Below are 18,240 nucleotides of genomic sequence, written 5' to 3' on the forward strand. Positions count from 1 at the left end.
CATCTATAGAAAGAGGATGTCAAGCTTGAACACTCTCTGATTCCTTAACTGGCCAGAATGTACCTGGTTCCCCCTTCCCTGTAGCCTGCATTTGCATGCTATTGATCAATTTCAGTGACAGGATTGGATAGAAAAGGCTCAGTAAGAGTACCGGGCGCAGTGGCTCACGCCTCTAATCCTAGCACTTTGGGAGGCCAAAGTGGGTGGATTGCCTGAGCTCAGGAGTTCGAGACCAGCCTGGGCAACATAGTGAAACCCTGTCTCTACTAAAATACAAAAAATTAGCCGGGCGTGGTGGTGCGTGCCTGCAGTCCCAGCTACTTGGGAGGCTGAGGCAGGAGAATTGCTTGAACCTGGGAGGCAGAGGTTGCAGTGAGCCGAGATTATGCTGTTACACTCCAGTCTGGGCAACAGAGTGAGACTCTATCTCAAAAAAAAAAAAAAAAAAAGTACAGTCATCTTTCAGTTTCCTCAGGGGTTGGTTCTAGGACCCCCTTCAGATACCAACATCTGAGAATGCTCAAGCCCCTGTTATAAAATGGCATAGTGTTTGCATATAACCTAAGCACATCTGCCTGTGTCCTTTAAATCATCTCAAGATTACTTATAATACCTAATAGTGTAAATATAAATAGTTGTTATACTGGATTTTTTATTGTTGTATTGTTATTTTTTATTTTTTTCCCAAATATTTTTGATCTGTGGTTGATTGAATACATAGATGCAGAACCTCAGGATACAGAGAGTTGATTGTAATTGCAAAGCGTGGAATGTGGGTACTTTTCGGCTTTATTTTCCTATAGCTTTCTAGTATTACCTATTGAAAAGTAATGTTTACTTTAAAAAGTAACAGTTTAACCGAGCAAATAAGGCTGCCCTAGAATAGAAATTAACTTTATTACCTAAGTACCGAAAACATTTATCCATTTTTAGATGACGTAAGTAAAATGTCAAGACACACATAAAACCACTTAGGTGCCCTTTATTATGCTTTCTTCTATTGAAAAGGCAGTTACTGTCACATTAAACTGCTTTATCCTCTACTAAGTAGCTTCAGCTTGTGTAGTAGAGTGTTAGAATTTTAAGATATATTTGAATTTACTTGATTAAAAAAAGTAAGGAAAGTCAGTCATTACAGGCCACAAAGAGGTCCTTGTGTGCCCTCATGCTCAAATACATCCCCCAAACCCAGAGGATGTTCATCATTTTCATGAATTCAAAGCATTCCAGAAAAGCTAATGGAAGACACTCCTTTGTGCTGTGAAAATGCATCACCACTATCATGGGAAACAGGGGATGGCAAGTTTTCTGTAACAGGAACAGTGAATACAACTTGAGGGAGTACAGTTAAGCAAATGATGTCATGTGAGTTTAAAACTATTGATACCATGCAAGCATCAAGGAGGAGGATGTCTCCAACCAAAACAGCGTGTTTTTTTTCTCAAAATGGAATGGAGCCAGCACGGTGGCTCACACCTGTAGTCCGAGCACTTTGAGAGGCCAAGGCAGGAGGATGGCTTGAGGCCAGGAGTTTGAGACCAGCCTTGACAATATGGTGAGACCCTGTCTGTACAAAAAAAATAAGAACATTGGCTGAGTGTGGTGGCGTGTGCCTGTGGTCTCAGTTATTGGGGAGGCTGAGGAGTGAGGATTGCTTGAGGCCAGGAGGTGGAGTCTGCAGTGAGCTGTGATCATGCCACTGTACTCCAGCCTGGGCAACAAAGTGAGACACTATCTCAAAACAACAACAACAACAAAAAACCCAAACCAAATGGAGTCAAGGAGTAGAGGAGGCAGGTGAATAAAGATAGAAATGCGGGAGTAACTAAGTGTCTGTAGTGGATATGCATGCATCTACAGAAACTAAAGGCAAGGTCTCTAGTGTCCAGCGTGATTCCCCAGTGACCATTTTCTCCCACTTCAGGAATTGCAAAGTATGAAAGCATTTTGATTTGAGGCTGTAGTCCCTATGCATCCCTCTTTCTCCTTGTGCTTCTGTATCGAAAGTGGGTGAGGAGCCTCAGCTGATGGGAACGAGTGAGTGCAGAGTCCTACAGTTGGGGTGGGGAGACATGATGATGATACATTCCAATGAATTTAAGTAATTCCTTGTGCATCTTATATGTATTGTGAAGGATAACCATTTGTAGTATATCTTGATGAAAATGTGAACATTTTTTTCAGGAACACTGTCTGCTTTTTAGATTTTCTTTCCATTTTCTACCGTTCTAAAGTAGTGCAATCACATTACTTTAGATAAAAGAGAAGCAGCAGGGGAGGGGACTCACCTCTACTCTGACATGCTGTGGTCATTGTTGGCATTCAGGTATATTTGCTAATGGTTTTCCCTGTGTGTTTTTGTTTATTCATTCATTATATCCCCACCCCACTCCTCGACTCCAGTTCAAATCCTGGTTCTTCCACTTAATAGGTATGGAGCCTTGGGCGAGTTTCTTAACTTTACTGAGCCTCATTTCCTTATCTGTAAAGTGGAGATGTTATCTGCTTCATAGGTTATGAGAATTAAATGAGATGATGTACTTCAATTTACTTAATGTATTTAAAATACCTAGCTTACCATTTGACTCATGGTAAGATGGGACCAATCTATATATTTTAATATAATATGTATATACACACACATGCATGTACGTGTGTATGTATATATGTATGTATGTATATAAATGTGTGTGTGTGTATATATATATATATATAAATGTTTTTTGACTTCTTTTAGTATAGAAAATGCTAACTTTATTCCCAAGTAAGTGCAAGACATTTTAAGATGCCTGCGGAAGTTCAGACATCATAATTCCCTGCCTGGGACTGTGTGAAGGTAGATAGAAGACTTTAGTTCACAGAAACAAATGGTTACCTGTGGTAATGTAGATGTTAACAGGATCTGTTATTAATGAATCTGTTGACTGGTTTTCCTTGCTGTGGCTTGTTCTAACCTTTGAAATATGTGTTAGGAGAAAAGGGGTGCTATTTTTTTAATGATGCTAACTTCATTAAAGCTACCTGTAATGTTCTTATTTTGTGATTATAATAAACATTTTATGGGATAAAATTTGTATTTTAGTCCTTTCAGGAGAAAATCAAGAAAGAATTTTCAAGTGAGTTTCCTATTTTTCTTAGTCTAAGTCACTTGGAAGTTTAAACCTTAATTTTTGGGCGTGCTTCAAAAACCAGAAGAATAAAAAAAGTCTTTTTAAAATTTCTTAACTGTTGTCAATATAAACAAATGCTTTAAATCTTAGCAAGAATCTATATTTTGAGGCTTTCTTTGGCTTTAATACAAATTGTACATTTTAGAAGATGGTAGATAATTTGTGTTTGCACGAATGTCTGAAAGTATTTAAACACAGTTTATGTCATATGCTATGTGAGGTTTATTTTTGGGGTGGAAGTAATAAGTCCTCAGTTTATGTTTAAGTTTTTTTTGTTTTGTGTTTTTAAAAATATACCATGTTTAGTGCCTATATCTAAGGGGATAAAAAACAGTGTTTGGGTTTTCCTGGATAGTTACTGATATAGAGCCTTTTCCAAAGAGGATTTCACCCTTAATTTTATTTTATACATAATCAGATTTTAAGCTCTATAAAATTTTAATTTAATGTCTAAATTTGTATACTTGAACTTGAGTTCCTTGGTTTTAATTATAAATTATATCATGGCCAGATCATCCATTTAAAGGCCAATTTTAGTGCAAAAAGAACAAATAATTGCTGTAGCCATTCTTTTGCATTCCTGTATTTCAGATTTCAAATAACTGGTCGGGGAACAATTGGATTAGCTTCTAATTAATTTTTATTATTTTGGAGAAAGCTTTTTATGAATTGTGAGGACTGTGACTACTGTCAAGATATGTATGCCTATAAACTTGTTACTATATATTAAAGTCTTTTGCACACATAAATTTGTAAGAATACCTCTTTGCCCTAAGCAAAATGCAAAAGTAATGGAATTGGAACTCTGCTGAAACGGGTGTTTTTAGCTCATACTTTGAGATGAGCCTGACTAGATAGCACATACTGTGATTTTACAGGATAAAGAATTGTACGCTGGACATGTAACTTTCAAGTTGGCTTTTCCCTTGGGCTTAGAATCAATTACTGTAGTGTTTGAAATGAAGGATGTATAATTATCTGGAGGTTTAACCAAGGTTCTTTGCATATTAGAAAGTACTTAGTAGGACCAACCCTGTTTCCCCCTTTGGTTTGTTTAGAAGACTTGCACTATCTGCCAGATGCTGCTTCCTAACCAGTGCAGTTATGCATCACACCAGAGAATCCATCAGCACAAATCTCCCTACACCTGCCCTGAGTGTGGGGCCATCTGCAGGTCGGTGCACTTCCAGACCCACGTCACCAAGAACTGTCTGCACTACACGAGGAGAGTTGGTTTTCGGTCAGTATATCATTCACTTATGTGCAAGTAAAACTCGTTCACTTACAACCGCACAGCATTTTGAGTGGTTTGCACACACAGTTTTCTGGGTCATACGGTGATACCTCGATTAACAGATCCTCTGGGAACCTAGCTCGTTTGTAGAGTCCATCTGTTTGAATCCTCTTAATGTAATATTGGCCCTGCTGGTCCGCACAAAGTGGAGGGTCATGGGGCCTGTCCTTTTAGGCACACTTGCATGTGTGCAGGTGTGGCTTTGACTGTCAGCTTTTTTTGTTTCTGTACCCTTTGTAGCAGACTTTTGTTATCATACTCTTTGCATTTTAACCCCTGCAAGAAAACTATACATTCCGCACCTTTTAATATTTCCCCTTCTCTAATGAAAACAGAAATAGTGCGATGGTCTTTTACTTTTATTTGGTCCACATTGAAGGATGGGGTGTATGTTCCAGCCTTGCACTCCAAATAACCTTCTCCTCCTCCCCACTCTTCCTCCTCCCCACTCCTCCTCCTCCCCTTTCCTCCTCCTCCCCTCTCCTTCTCCTCCCCTCTCCTTCTCCTCCCCTCTCCTTCTCTCCACTCCTCCTCCTCCCCTTTCCTCCTCCTCCCCTTTCCTCCTCCTCCCCTCTCCTTCTCCTCCCCTCTCCTTCTCTCCCTCCTCCCTTTCTCCTCCTCCCTCTCCCCCTCCCTTTTCTCCCCTTCTTCCCTTCTCCTTCCCTCTCCCTCTTCCCCCTTACTCCTCCTCCCTTCCTCCTCCCCCTTCCTCCTACTCCCTCTCCCTCCTCCCCCCTCTCCCTCCTCCCCCCTCTCCCTCCTCCCCCCTCTCCCTCCTCCCCCTCTCCCTCCTCCCCCTCTCCCTCCTCCCCCCTCCCTCCTCCCCCCTCTCCCTCCTCCCCACTCCTCCTCCCTCTCCCCTTCTCCGTCCTCCCCATTTCCTCCTCTTCCCTTCTCCCCCCCCTTCCCCCCTTCCTCCTCCTCCCTCTCCCCCTTCGAGTTCTCTCATTCCTCCCTCGTCTCTTCTGCATATCTTCACTGTGGTCCCTTTTACTGTCCCTCAGGATTCTCAGATGTGCATTGTACAACATCTGGCAAATCTAATGTTAGCTAGTGTTGAATGATTATATATTTGAACTTTTCTTTCCATCTTATGACCTTCCTGTGCCTTTTATATTTTCACTAAGAAGATTCCACCAAGAAAAACATGTCACTGATACACAGTGTCTTTGTTAATAGAGGTATTACTGTATTATATGTTTATCTTAACATTAAGTATTTGCTTACCTGGTAACTTCGTTAGATTGTTAATATGCAGTGATTTTTTTTTTTTACCTGTAATAAATTATGTTGAATAAAAATGAAGTCCAGTTGGCATGATTTGATGGTTTTATTTAAGTTTAGGTTATGGTATCATCAGTTCCTAGGTGGTTCTGCCCAGTTTTGCATTAAAAAACACTAAGCTATGAGACTTAACTTCACATTTTATTTCATGCCTCCAAACTTGTAATGCACAAATGTTTTATGGATTGAGATCTAGCCTGGTGGAAACCTTTGGCTTGGAAATCAAGAAACCAGTTTTCTTGTACCACTTCTGCCAGTAACTAATTATGTGGTAATTCACGTATTCTTTCTGTGCCATGGTGCCTCTGTCAGTAAAATTGGTGCATTGTCTGCCTCCAGCTCCACTGGGATGTTACTGAGCAAAACAGGATAATCAAAGGTGCCCCAGATCTGCAAAGCCCATGCAGAATAATACTTTCGTTCTTGCCATCACGTTTTGAAACTATTATTAATGGATTATGTGTTTAATAATAGAAAGCAGCTCTGCAGCACTTCCCAAGTGCTCTTCTTTGCACTGATGTCAAATTTTTCTCAAATGTTTAGTTTTTCTAGTAGAATGAAAGTTGATATGATTAAAGGAAATATGACTTCTTCAATTTTAGCTATTGCTGATATCTTTCCTAAATTAAAACAGAAGCTCCACATGCAGGCTGAAAGTAATCAACTCACTTGGGAAAAGACCATCCTTGCTCTTCTGTTCTTTTGCCCTACTCACAGAGTTGTTCAAATTTGGTATTTCAAATTGTAGATTTCAAGTTGTTAACCAAAAATTTTGTGTTAAGTGTAGATTTTTTTCTCCCTGGACTTGAGGCTATATGGGGCTGGTAAACAACGATGTGTTGTGAAGTTTAGTTCATGTTGACTGCTCCTTTAGAAGAGAGGAGCAATTTTAAACGTAATTCTTTTCCTCTGCTGCTTCATATAATGGTCCAGGTTCATGTTTAAGTGGGGCTTAGTAGCCCCGTGGCCTTGTCATGTTTTTTGCTCCCTTTGGCTCTATAGTTACTCATTTTCAATGTGTCTTTTCTTTAGCCAGATGAGTCTAATGTAGCAGCATGGTTCCCACGCCTTACTTTGTCTCGTCTTGGTGCAGTGTGCCTTGCTGTCTCTCCTCTTGCTCATATTACATCTCCCAAATACTGATGGGTCATCCCTGGCTCCTGGTTAACTTGGTAAAAGTTATATATTGATAAAAGTCAAATATTTTTTCTGAATTTTCCTGCCTCTCGATACACTGGACTGTATATCTAGAAAGGGGAATGGTTATAGGATTTTATACTGTAAACATTTTTTTAATTCAAAAAATAAAGAAACTTTATTGTTATCCAGAATAGGACTTCAGGATATTACATATTTCTTAGTAGACAGGATTTTTCATAGCATTAAGATACTGCATGAGCTGTTCGAAGTCTGCCTTTCTTTGTCTTATTTACATCCCCCATTGGCCTCTGTTGCCCCCTGAAGCTCCTCTTCTTCCTGTAGGCAGATGTTTTATGACTTTTTAAAATACCCTGCTTTCGTTTCTTACATTAAGGAGGGTTTCCCGTGGTCTCCATGGTGTTCTCTGGATTGAGTCATAGCCACTTCCTCTTGCTTCAAAAAATTCCATCTTTATTTTAGATACTTCCTTTTTATTTGCTGTACATTAAACCTTCCTCTCAGTCCAAGTGACTTTAGGTAATTATTGCTTTTCTCTGTATTCCTTTTTGTCCTTCCTGGGTCTTTTGCTCTTTAAACACCATCTTTCTATCCTTCATGGGAAAATCTTCTGTTTATAGTTTATGGTGTGGTGGGTCCTTCAGTTTCATTAATTACTCATCTACTTTTGTTTTACATAATCTTCCTCTTTCATGGGAGTTGTAGGCTTCTAGGTTTGGGAAGAGCTAAAAATGATCTATTTTAATTCTTCTCATTTTACAAATGAGTAACTGGCCCAGAGAGGAGCATTAACCTGTTCAAGACAACTCAGTAAGTTAACCCAAAATAGTTTCAGTATGCTTGGGTGGCTCTATTGCCTGAAATACCAGTTCAAGTAGATAGGCTAGAGAGGCTGTCCTTTTATTCTCTATTGTTATTTATTGTTTAAACATAGCTGTTGCTGAACATAATGCCTTCAGTCACTGGAAATGCTAATGCGTTAGTTATGATTTTTAACAGAATGCTTGCAAAGCTTAAATAGAATGCATACAATCCAGAACGTGCCACTCCTGTGTAACTTCGGAAGCATCTCCATGATTCAGAAGGGAGGTTCTAAGAATAGAAGCATCTTAGATTGTCATAGAAGTTTTTGGACACTGCCCCCCGGAAACCAGGCCCTGTCTGCAGTCTTCCTTCCTTGGGTAGCTCACATCTGGGAGCACATATGTTCAGTTGTATTAGAGGTAAATTTCTGGAGACTTTTGTACCTGCAGAGAGACCACTCTTAAATAGTTTTCAGGTGTGAACAAGGAAGACTTGGTCATCAAGTGGAGGTGTAAGTGTTGCTTAGAGTCTTCGTGTGAAAAAGATTAGATAGAGGAGAAATGTATCTTAGATTTAAAGTTTGTCTTTGTTGGATTATATTTGAGCAGGGAATGAGCTAACTGTGAGATTATTAGAAATTCAGAAAGTAAGGAGGTTAGCTAGACAATTTTTTTTTAGAGATGCTGAATTTTCAGAGGTTTGTAATTCATGCAATTTCTTAAACAAATGCAAGTGTACTTAAATTTATTTTCTAGGAGACAAAACACCTAGGTGGTTGACCTTCTGTATCCTGTGGACCACCATGAACCCCACATACATTGACCACATCAGCGTGTACCAGGAAACAGTGGGCCGAGGCCTTGGAGCCAGAACTTCTTTGTTCCTCTCTGCCCCTCTGTTCTTGGCATGCAGGTTTAGACACTGAAGATTTCTTCCATTAGAAATGCTATTTGGGTCCTGGAGATGGGTAGGAAACTCAGGGCCCTGGTGCCAGAATCCAGCATATGTAGGCCTCTCCAAAAACAGTGGTCTGGAGATTTGATATCCATTCTTAAAAATGTTAAAGATGCTCCAAAAATAGACCATTTGAGTTTTATTTTTCTTCTTCATGATCTTTTCTCTTAAACATATAAAAATAGGCTGGGCATGGTGGTTTACACCTATAATCCCAGCATTTTGGGAAGCTGAGGTGGGCGAATCACTTGAGGCTAGGAGTTTGAGACCAGCTTGGCCAACATGGCGAAACCCCATCTCTACTAAAAATACAAAAAGTAATTGGGCATGGTGGTACACACCTGTAATCCCAGCTACTTGGGAGGCTGAGGCACGAGAATTGCTTGAACCTGGGAGGTGGAGGTTGCAATGAGCCGGGATCACACCACTGCACTCCAGCCTGGGCGACAGAGCGAGACGTTGTCTCAAAAAAAAAAAAAAAAAAAAAAAAAAACCCACAAAAAAACATAAAAAATTAAGTTGATTTATAATAGGAAAAAAACTAAAATATACTTCTGAAGGGCCATTAAAAACCTAAAAGGGCTATGAAAGTGTGTTCATCTCACCAGTTTTTGCAGTTACACGTGTGTTATGGTGTTGTGCTAATGACCGTGTGTTTATTTTTCTAACAGATGTGTGCATTGCAATGTTGTGTACTCTGATGTGGCTGCTCTGAAGTCTCACATTCAAGGTTCTCACTGTGAAGTCTTCTACAAGTGTCCTATTTGTCCAATGGCGTTTAAGTCTGCCCCAAGCACACATTCCCACGCCTACACACAGCATCCTGGCATCAAGATAGGAGAACCAAAGTAAGTCATACCGACTTTCAAGTTTTACTCCACTGCTTTATTAGCAATTTAGAAGCAAGGTAGTAGTCGTTCTATTGAATAACATTTACCAAGATCTGAAAAATTATGCAGCTATGCCAATTTCGATGCTTTATGAAATACAGCTCATAGCTCATCCAAATCTTTCTGTTCTTTCCAGGTAAAGACCTTGTCCAAAAATGTTACCTATTATTTATGCTCTTGTCATGAATTTTTGCTCAACAAGTAAATATTTATATTTTTTTCTTAAGATGAATTTTTTTTTTTTTTTTTTTTTTGAGACAGAGTCTCGCTCTGTCGCCCAGGCTAGAATGCAGTGGTGCGATCTTGGCTCACTGCAACCTCCGTCTCCTGGGTTCAAGCGATTCTCCTGCTTCAGCCTCCTGAGTAGCTGGGACTACAGGTGCATGCCACCACTCCTGGCTAATTTTTTGTATTGTTAATAGAGACGGGGTTTCAACGTGTTAGCCAGGATGGTGTCGATCTCCTGACCTAGTGATCCACCTGCCTTGACCTCCCAAAGTGCTAGGATTACAGGCGTGAACCACGGCACCCAGCCTCTTAAGATGATTTTTAACAACTCCTAGGAAAAGTATTTTTTAGAAACCCCGTCATCTTTAAATTTTTCCATAGTTCCTTTTTTATAGGGTACACTTTTGCTTAAAAAGTAATATTTTTAAGATGAAGGCAACTTAAGACACTGGTTACTGAATTTAACTTCATAGCCAGTATAAGTCCCTGATTAGTAAATTTTTTTTTGCCTTAATCTTGCTCTTAATTTGATTGATTTTTGCTTTGTGGAGTCTTTAATAATGAAGCGGTTCTTTAGCAAAAAGGGGCTGCCTGCCTGCAGTAGGGGCAGCTTAACAAAGAGGAGGGAGTGTGGGCACTGGAGCCGGTCGGAATCCTGCCACCCACCGGCTGGGTGACCTGGGACCTGCACTGTCTCAGCGGCCATCTTCTCCCCCATGAAGTGAGGGTCCTGCTTAAGTGAGGATGAGATGAGATGATGTGTTTAAAATGTGTAGCACAACAGTGCCTGTGTCTGGAGCATGGAGGGCTCTGTCAGCATTAGTTTCTTCTTGTGTGTCTTTGCTCCCTCCTTGCGCACACAGCACTGGATTAATGCTCCTGGTTGTGCTCATTTTATTCCTGGATTAGTTATCGCAACATAGAGTTTGATCATTACAAGAAGCTAGATTTGCTGTCCAAATCTGTTGGTGTGTTTTTGCCCATAACTCCATAATTAAGGAAGTATTAGGGGGAAGATACGCAGATATGCCATATTTAACACACACACACACACACACACACACACACACACACACACACACACACACTCCTGGCTTTTGTTGAAACATTTAGTTTTGGGGAAATATGATTGAATACTACAGAAGTGACTGTTTTATCAAAAAAAAACATGTTGAAGTTAAATTTTATTTTAGTAGGACCTTCATTCTGATCTTTGTAGGTTGATCCCAAAATGAAACACATTACAAATTAAGGAATCCATACATGTCTTGATGTCTTGACTCTGAAGATGGGGATTAGTGAATTTTAGTGTCTTCAGTTTTCAGGACTGTTAGACTTGTGGGTACTAATGCAGCCTTTCCCCCTGGGATGAATGTAGTTTTTATTTGGTTCTTTATTAAAATAAATAAAATTTGATTGTCAGAAATGTGTGTGACATCTGGAAAAGTAGTTGTTACCTCAGAATGTAAGGAAGCAAATGATTAAAATAGGCTAAAACAGTTTTCTTCAAATTTGGGTATTGTATAGAAAACAATTATTCCAGTGGTTTCTTTTCTCTCTCTCTCTCTCTTTTTTTTATGAGGCAGAGTCTCATTCTGATCCAGACTGGAGTGTGATCACACCTCACTGCAGCCTTGACCTCCTGGGCTCAGGTGATCCTCCTGCCTCAGCCTTTCTAGTAGCTGGGACCACAGGTGCACACGCACACCACCACACCTGGCTGATTTTTAAGTTTTCTGTAAAGATGGGATTTTGCCGTGTTGCCCAGGCTTGTCTTGAATTCTTGGGCTCAAGCAGTCCTCTCAAAGTGCTGGGATTGCAGGTGCGAGCCACTGCACCCGGCCCCAGTATTTTCTTTTCTTTTCTTTTTTCTTCTTTTTTTCTTTTTTCTTTGTTTCTTTTTTTCTTTTCTCTCTTCCCCTCACCTCCCTTCCTCTTTCTTTCTTTTCTTTCTTTCCATCTTTCTTCCTTCCTTTTCCTTCCTTCCTTCCTTCCCTCCTTCCTTCCTTTTCTCTTTTCTTCCTTCCTTTCCTCCCTCCCTCTCTCCCTCCCTCCGTCCCTTCCTTTCTTCCTTCTTTCTTTTTTCTTTTCTTTTTTTCTACCCCCCCCTCCCCCCCCCAGTCTCGCTGTGTCGCCCAGGCTGGAGTGCAGTGGCACGATCTCAGCTCACTGCAAGCTCCGCCTCCCGAGTTCAAGCCATTCTCCTGCCTCAGCCTCCTGAGTAGCTGGGACTACAGGCGCCCACCACCATGCCTGGCTAATTTTTTGTATTTTTAGTAGAGACGGGGTTTCACCGTGTTAGCCAGGATGGTCTCGATCTTCTGACCTCATGATCCGCCCGCCTTGGCCTCCCAAAGTGCTGGGATTACAGGTGTGAGCCACTGCGCCCTGTCCCTCCCTCCCTCCCTCCCTCCCTCCCTCCCTCCCTCCCTTCCTTCCCTCCCTCCCTCCCTCCCTTCCCTCCCTCCCTCCCTTCCTTCCCTCCCTCCCTCCCTCCCTTCCTTCCTTCCTTCCTTCCTAAGTGCAAGCCTAAACATAGGTACTGTATTTTAAATTATAAAAGTGAAACAAATTTATAGAAGAAGTGGTTAACAAAACTCCAAAGCCAGTGAAAGATAAGTTAATCGCATGGATTCAGTGTGAGGGCTGGTCTGGCTGCCTGGAGCCCTCACCCGCAGCCTGACTGTGGCAATGACGGCTGCTGCACCAGCTCTGTTGGGCCCAGTAGGCCTGTACTGCAGTGTTCCCAGAGATAACCCTCCCTCACCCCCTTTTCCAATTAAAACTAAGGTAAAAGCTTTCATCCTGTGGCTGTTTGGCCTACATTTGACCCAAAGGTTTCTTTTGGCATTAAATCCATCTCTATTCTGTTTACATAAGTCCAAAATGACTAAACAGTCCCAGCTCAGGCAGTGAAATTCCCCAGCAGTATTTGTTTAACAGGTGGTTATACAAATAACATAAATGTATGCAAATGATTTGCATTACTTTTTTAAATGATCAGTGTTAAAATAACCTCTCACCTGTTTTTCTTAGAGAACATATGGATGTATGAAAAAATACCCATGAAGTCCCATAGTCCCAGCATCCCAGTTCAAAAAGCATGGCACACGATTTTTGTTTAATTTACTGCGTTTACTCTGTGCTGGGTACTGTTGTAAGCACTTTGTTTCTTGTTTTCCAGTGTGTGGGCAGGCATAGTACCCTGCTGTTTAAAAGGAAACTCTGAGTACCCCTTAATCTTTTCTGGATAATTTGAGATCATTTTGACTGTCCATTACTATATCTTTTTTTTTTTTTTTTTTTTGAGATGGAGTCTCGCTCTGTCACCCAGGCTGGAGTGCAGTGGCACGATCTCTGCTTACTGCAACCTCCGCCTCCCGGGTTCTCGCCATTCTCCTGCCTCAGCCTCCTGAGTACCTGGGACTACAGGCACCCACCATCACGCCTGGCTAATTTTTTTGTATTTTTAGTAGAGCCGGGGTTTCACCATGTTAGCCAGGATGGTTTCGATTTCCTGACCTCGTGATCCACCCACCTCGGCTTCCCAAAGTGCTGGGATTACAGGCATGAGCCACTGCGCCCAGCCTTTTTTTTTTTTTTTTTTTCCTTTTTTTGAGATGGAGTCTCGCTCTGTTGCCAGGCTGTAGTGCAGTGGCGCAATCTTGGCTCACTGCAACCTCCGACTCCCTGGTTCAAGCGATTCTCCTGCCTCAGCCTCCTGAGTAGCTGGAATTACAGGCACGCGCCACCATGTCCAGCTAATTTTTGTATTTTTAGTAGAGATGAGGTTTCTCCATGTTGGCCAGGATGGTCTCGATCTCTTTACCTTGTGATCTGCCTGCCTCAGCCTCCCAGATTGCTGGGATTATAGGTGTGAGCCACCATGCCTGGCCTATATCTTATGGTAATGAAGTTTTGTGTCTGCTTCTAGTTTTTCCTTGACTGCTGATTAACAGCAGTTTCTTTTGCTGTGCCTTCCTTTTATTTGCAATTTCTAAATGTATGTAAGTGGAGAAATGAGAACTTCAAAATAAGAATTGTATAAGAGACAAGAGTTTTTGAACATGTTCCTAAGAAGTAAAACATGGAAAATTAGAATAGCAGCATGAGAGAGGAGTATGGAGTCAGAGGAAGCTGAATTTGAACTTTGGCCCTAGAATCTGTTAAACACCAAGCAGATTATCTAGTCTGCTAAGTCCTGGTGTCCCATCTGTGAAATGGCAGCAGTGTCATCTACCTCACTGTGGCTGTGGGGATTAGGTGTATGACGTGGAAGGTGGTGCTTTGCCCCTAGTTAGATTCAGCTGATGGTAATGTAGGAGGTTTATGGCAGCAATTTCAAAGCTTGGAGTCTTTTATTTATTTGTTGTGACACCTGTTTGAAGTATTCTGGAGAGTTTGTTGCTGTAAATTTGACCTGAGTATGGGTATTTGGTTTTAGCTTTTTATTCTTTTCTCTTTCTCCTTCCTTTCCCGCTCCCCCTCTCCTCCTCTCTCTCTCCCTTCTTCTCCTTCCCGTACTGCCTTTGTTGTGATGTAGTCACCCTGCTACTCATCCGATCTTGCATTTAGGATTAGGTCCAGACTTCCAGGTTTGGCTTTCAAAGCCCTGCACAACTCTAAAGCACCCTCTCTGGCCACTCCCACACCCCTGGGAGTCCAGCTATACTGGGGTTCTCACTGTTTCCTAGCAAACGGTGCCCAGCAGACCCCTGCCTTTGTGCAGAGTGGTCTCTCCATCTTGAATGCTGCCCCTCCTCTCTGCCTGGCAGCCGGTCTCCCTGGGGATTTTCCATTTTCATTGGAGAGTTTGCTCCATCCTCAGATTCTGCTCCTAAAAGACATGTCTGTGAGGTTTGTCGTATTTGGACTTTAAAAAAAAAAAAATCAGCTGCAGTTTGTAATGGATTTTATCCTACAAAAAAAGCTGGAAGAACATGGAGAGAACACGTGCATCTTTTTCCCCCAGATTCCTCAGTTGTTAGCGTTGCAGTCATTGGTCTGTCTCCCTCCCTGCTTTGTATTTAGGAGGAAAGGGGGACCATGATGTAAATGCTTTGGTGTGTTCTGCTCTCTTCCACAAAAGGAACTTGTGTAAGTAACCTCCGTGCAGCCCCCAAGTCAGGAAGTCATTGTTGATTACAATACCATTCAATTCATTGACTTCATCCAGATTCCTCCCAGTTGTTATGCGTGTCTTTCTCCTCTCTGGTCCGAGATCTTATCTGGGTGTACATTTTGGATTTACTTGTGCTGCCTTTTCAGTGTCCTTCCTTCTGAAGCAGTTGCTCAGTGTCCCCTGTTCTCATGTCTTTGGCTGTCCAAAAGGGGACCCAGGCCTCTCCTGTGGCTGACCCTCACTTGGTCTGTCACTGCACTCTCATTGCTGGACTCAGGCATGTGCTCTTGGCGGCAATGCCTGGGCCGTGTTGCCATGCTTTTCTCAAAGGATCACTCTGGGGGCAAGGGCGACATCCACCTGTCTTACAAGGTAGTGGTGATGCCACCCTTCATCATCGAGGTGAGGCAATGTCTGCCCGGTTTCTCCACTATAAAGTCACCATTTTCCCTTTTATATCTGTTAGTATTTTGTGGGGAGGGATTCTAATATTACACCAACAACCTGCTCAGCCTCCTCAGAATGATAGCTACGTAAATAGATGGTCTCCTGTTTTACACTTCCTGTTGTTAAGACAGCACGTCCAAACAACAGAATCCCTCCCCAAAGGAATGTAGCATGAACAAAATGAGCTGTGGCATAGCTGTGAAATAGTGATTTCTCAAAATGTGAAAATTGAGTTCTGAGCAATTTCTTAGCCTAGCTAGTAAATCTCAGTTCTTTTCTTGAGGCTATCCTTATTTTTATTTTTATTTTTTTTTTGAGACGGAGTCTCCCTCTGTCACCAGGCTAGAGTGCAGCAGCGTGGTCTCGGCTCACTGTAACCTCTGCCTCCTGGGTTCAAGCGATTCCCCTGCCTCAGCCTGCCAAGTAGTTAGGACTACAGGTGCACGCCACCACGCCCGGCTAATTCTTTTTTGTATTTTAGTAGAGACAGGGTTTGACCATGTTGGCCAGGTTGGTCTCAATCTCCTGACCTTGTGATCCTCCTGCCTCGGCCTCCCAAAATTCTGGGATTACAGATGTGAGCCACTGCGCCCGGCCAAGTCTATCTTTTTTAAAACAATTGTCCTATGCCAATTACAGAAAAAACAGGAAGTAGAGACAAACAAAGCAATAAAAACACACATACTATCATCCAGCAGAGATGCTGACAATCCTATGCCTTCTCTTTCTTTTCTATGCCCTTTAAAAAATGTGATCATATCATACATTCTATCTTGTTATCTTCTGTTTTAATTTGCATGAAAATCTTTCCATGCCATTGGTATAGGTCTGTGACATCATTTTAAAAAAATCTTCATATAGTTTTTTTTTTTTTTTTTTTGAGACATAGTCTTGCTCTGTTGCCCAAGCTGGCGTACAGTGGCGTGATCTCAGCTCACTGCAACCTCCGCCTCCTAGGCCCAAGCGATTCTTGTGCCTCAGCCACCTGTAGCTCCCACACCCGGCTAATTTTTTGTATTTTTAGTAGAGATAGGGTTTCGCCCTGTTGCCCAAGCTAGTCTCAAACCCCTGAGCTCAGGCAGTCCACCTGCCTCAGCTTCCCAAAGTGCTGGGATTACAGGCATGAGCCACCATGCTGGCCTAGTTTTCTATTTAACCAGTTATTTATACTCTTGGACATTTGGGCTGTTCACAACACTAAGCAGTTTCAAACAGGGAGGAAGTGAACATCTTTGTCACACCTGCTACGGTTAATGATGACAAATGATTAGTATACAACATTGTGCTGCATTGTACGGCCCCGAAAACCTTGTCTGCTTCTCAACACCCCCTCCCCCAAGGGTACTTGTGCTCTGCAGTAAAGTAACTAACATCTCAAGACCTTGTAAAAACAGGCCAATCCAGTTAAACTTATAAATCTTATGGGGAAAAAGAGAAAAAAGTTACTTCTGTAACTTTGGACAGAGAATTGCACAGTGAGGTTTGAAGCTACATGGGAAGTCCTCTCTCAGGGCCCTGAGAGAGGGAAGGCAGGTGGTTTTAGGAGGCATTCCGTTCTTCAGCTTTGCCATAGGAATGCCAGGTAAAACCTCAACTTCTCTCTTCTCATTTCTGACCCTCACATCCAGTCGGCTTTTCTCTGACCTTTTCCTAAGCAGCTCCTTAGAATTCTTTGTGCCCATTCTCACAGTTCTCCAGAGGAAATACAGATGCCCATAGGCCCTCTCCTATGCGCCAGGGTGACCCAGAGCAGTGACTAAAAAATGGTGACCTGCTGCCATCAGAGCTGTTCTCAAATGACCGATCACACATCCATTGGAGGCAGAGGCCGGCAGCAGGGTAGACGCAGCCCTTTACCCTCTCAAGACGTCTCGTGCCCTCGTTTCAGTAGAGAGTGTGGATGGGCAGGAGGGATTATGTTCAGAAGGTTCAGGTCTGCTGAATTCATTTGAGGAGGCTGCTTGTTAGTAACATATTAGTCATGGAAATAGTTTGTAGGAGACAAGTGAATATTTTAAGTCATTTAAAGCATAAGAAACATTCAAGCATTGTTGAAATAACAGTGGTATCGATTTTATTTTCTGTTTCTTGATTTTACTGTATATTTGTTTACTGGCGTAGGGCTTCCTGTGTTAAGAACAGGTATAGAAATATTGACATTCAAATGTAAAATTGCTACTGACTCTAAATGAAAACTTTGGAGTTGAGTAGGCCCATTTAGTTTATTAATCAGATTAACATTCTTTTCCAAGTTAGGGTATCATCATTGCCTTGTCTGATCTTAAAAAAAAATCTTTAAAAAAAAAGGATGCTTTTGCTCTGCGTTAAAGTAACATGAAGACTTTGTACAAACGTGCTAGTTATAGATTTGTGAATAGTAAAATGGTCATTAATTTAGATTTCTAAGTAAATGTAGCTGAATGCATCTTTACTGAAAATGTTAAGGTTGATCTATGATTGAGTGATGCCAGTTGTCTTCAAAAGTTTGTTTCAAAGCTAATCGTTGTTCTATTTATTGTGTTTGTGTGTTCTCAATGTGCCTCTGCCTCCCAAGTTCTTCAGCTATAAAGTAGCAGATCCTTTGACTTAAAGAGGCTGACTGACATGATCTCGCTGCACTCTTCTATTTTAGAATAATATATAAGTGTTCCATGTGCGACACTGTGTTCACCCTGCAAACCTTGCTGTATCGCCACTTTGACCAACACATTGAAAACCAGAAGGTGTCTGTTTTCAAGTGTCCAGACTGTTCTCTTTTATATGCACAGAAGCAACTTATGATGGACCATATCAAGGTGTGTGTGCATCTATCCTCTCCTTTAAATGAATTGCAGATCCATTCATTGGTCATAAATCAAGGCTGAGCTGCAGGTGACTCTAAAGCATGCC

General features: G+C 41.7%; 1 protein-coding gene across 28 annotated transcripts in view; it reads left to right on the plus strand.

Annotated features, from left to right (window-relative positions):
* Positions 1-18,240, plus strand: part of ZNF532 (zinc finger protein 532) — a 123,072-nt gene that overhangs the window by 67,279 nt on the left and 37,553 nt on the right. For 25 of the 28 annotated variants that reach the window (XM_055368252.2, XM_055368245.2, XM_055368254.2 and 22 more), the window contains 3 exons: positions 4,229-4,410; positions 9,336-9,512; positions 17,984-18,146. The exons of the other annotated variants lie outside the window; for them this stretch is intronic. In XM_055368252.2, coding sequence (XP_055224227.1) covers positions 4,229-4,410; positions 9,336-9,512; positions 17,984-18,146 — 522 coding nt within the window. The remainder of the gene's footprint in view (positions 1-4,228; positions 4,411-9,335; positions 9,513-17,983; positions 18,147-18,240) is intronic. 28 annotated transcript variants of the gene reach the window in all.

The sequence above is a fragment of the Gorilla gorilla genome, chromosome 17, assembly GCF_029281585.2.
Source record: "Gorilla gorilla gorilla isolate KB3781 chromosome 17, NHGRI_mGorGor1-v2.1_pri, whole genome shotgun sequence".
Lineage (NCBI taxonomy): Eukaryota > Metazoa > Chordata > Mammalia > Primates > Hominidae > Gorilla > Gorilla gorilla.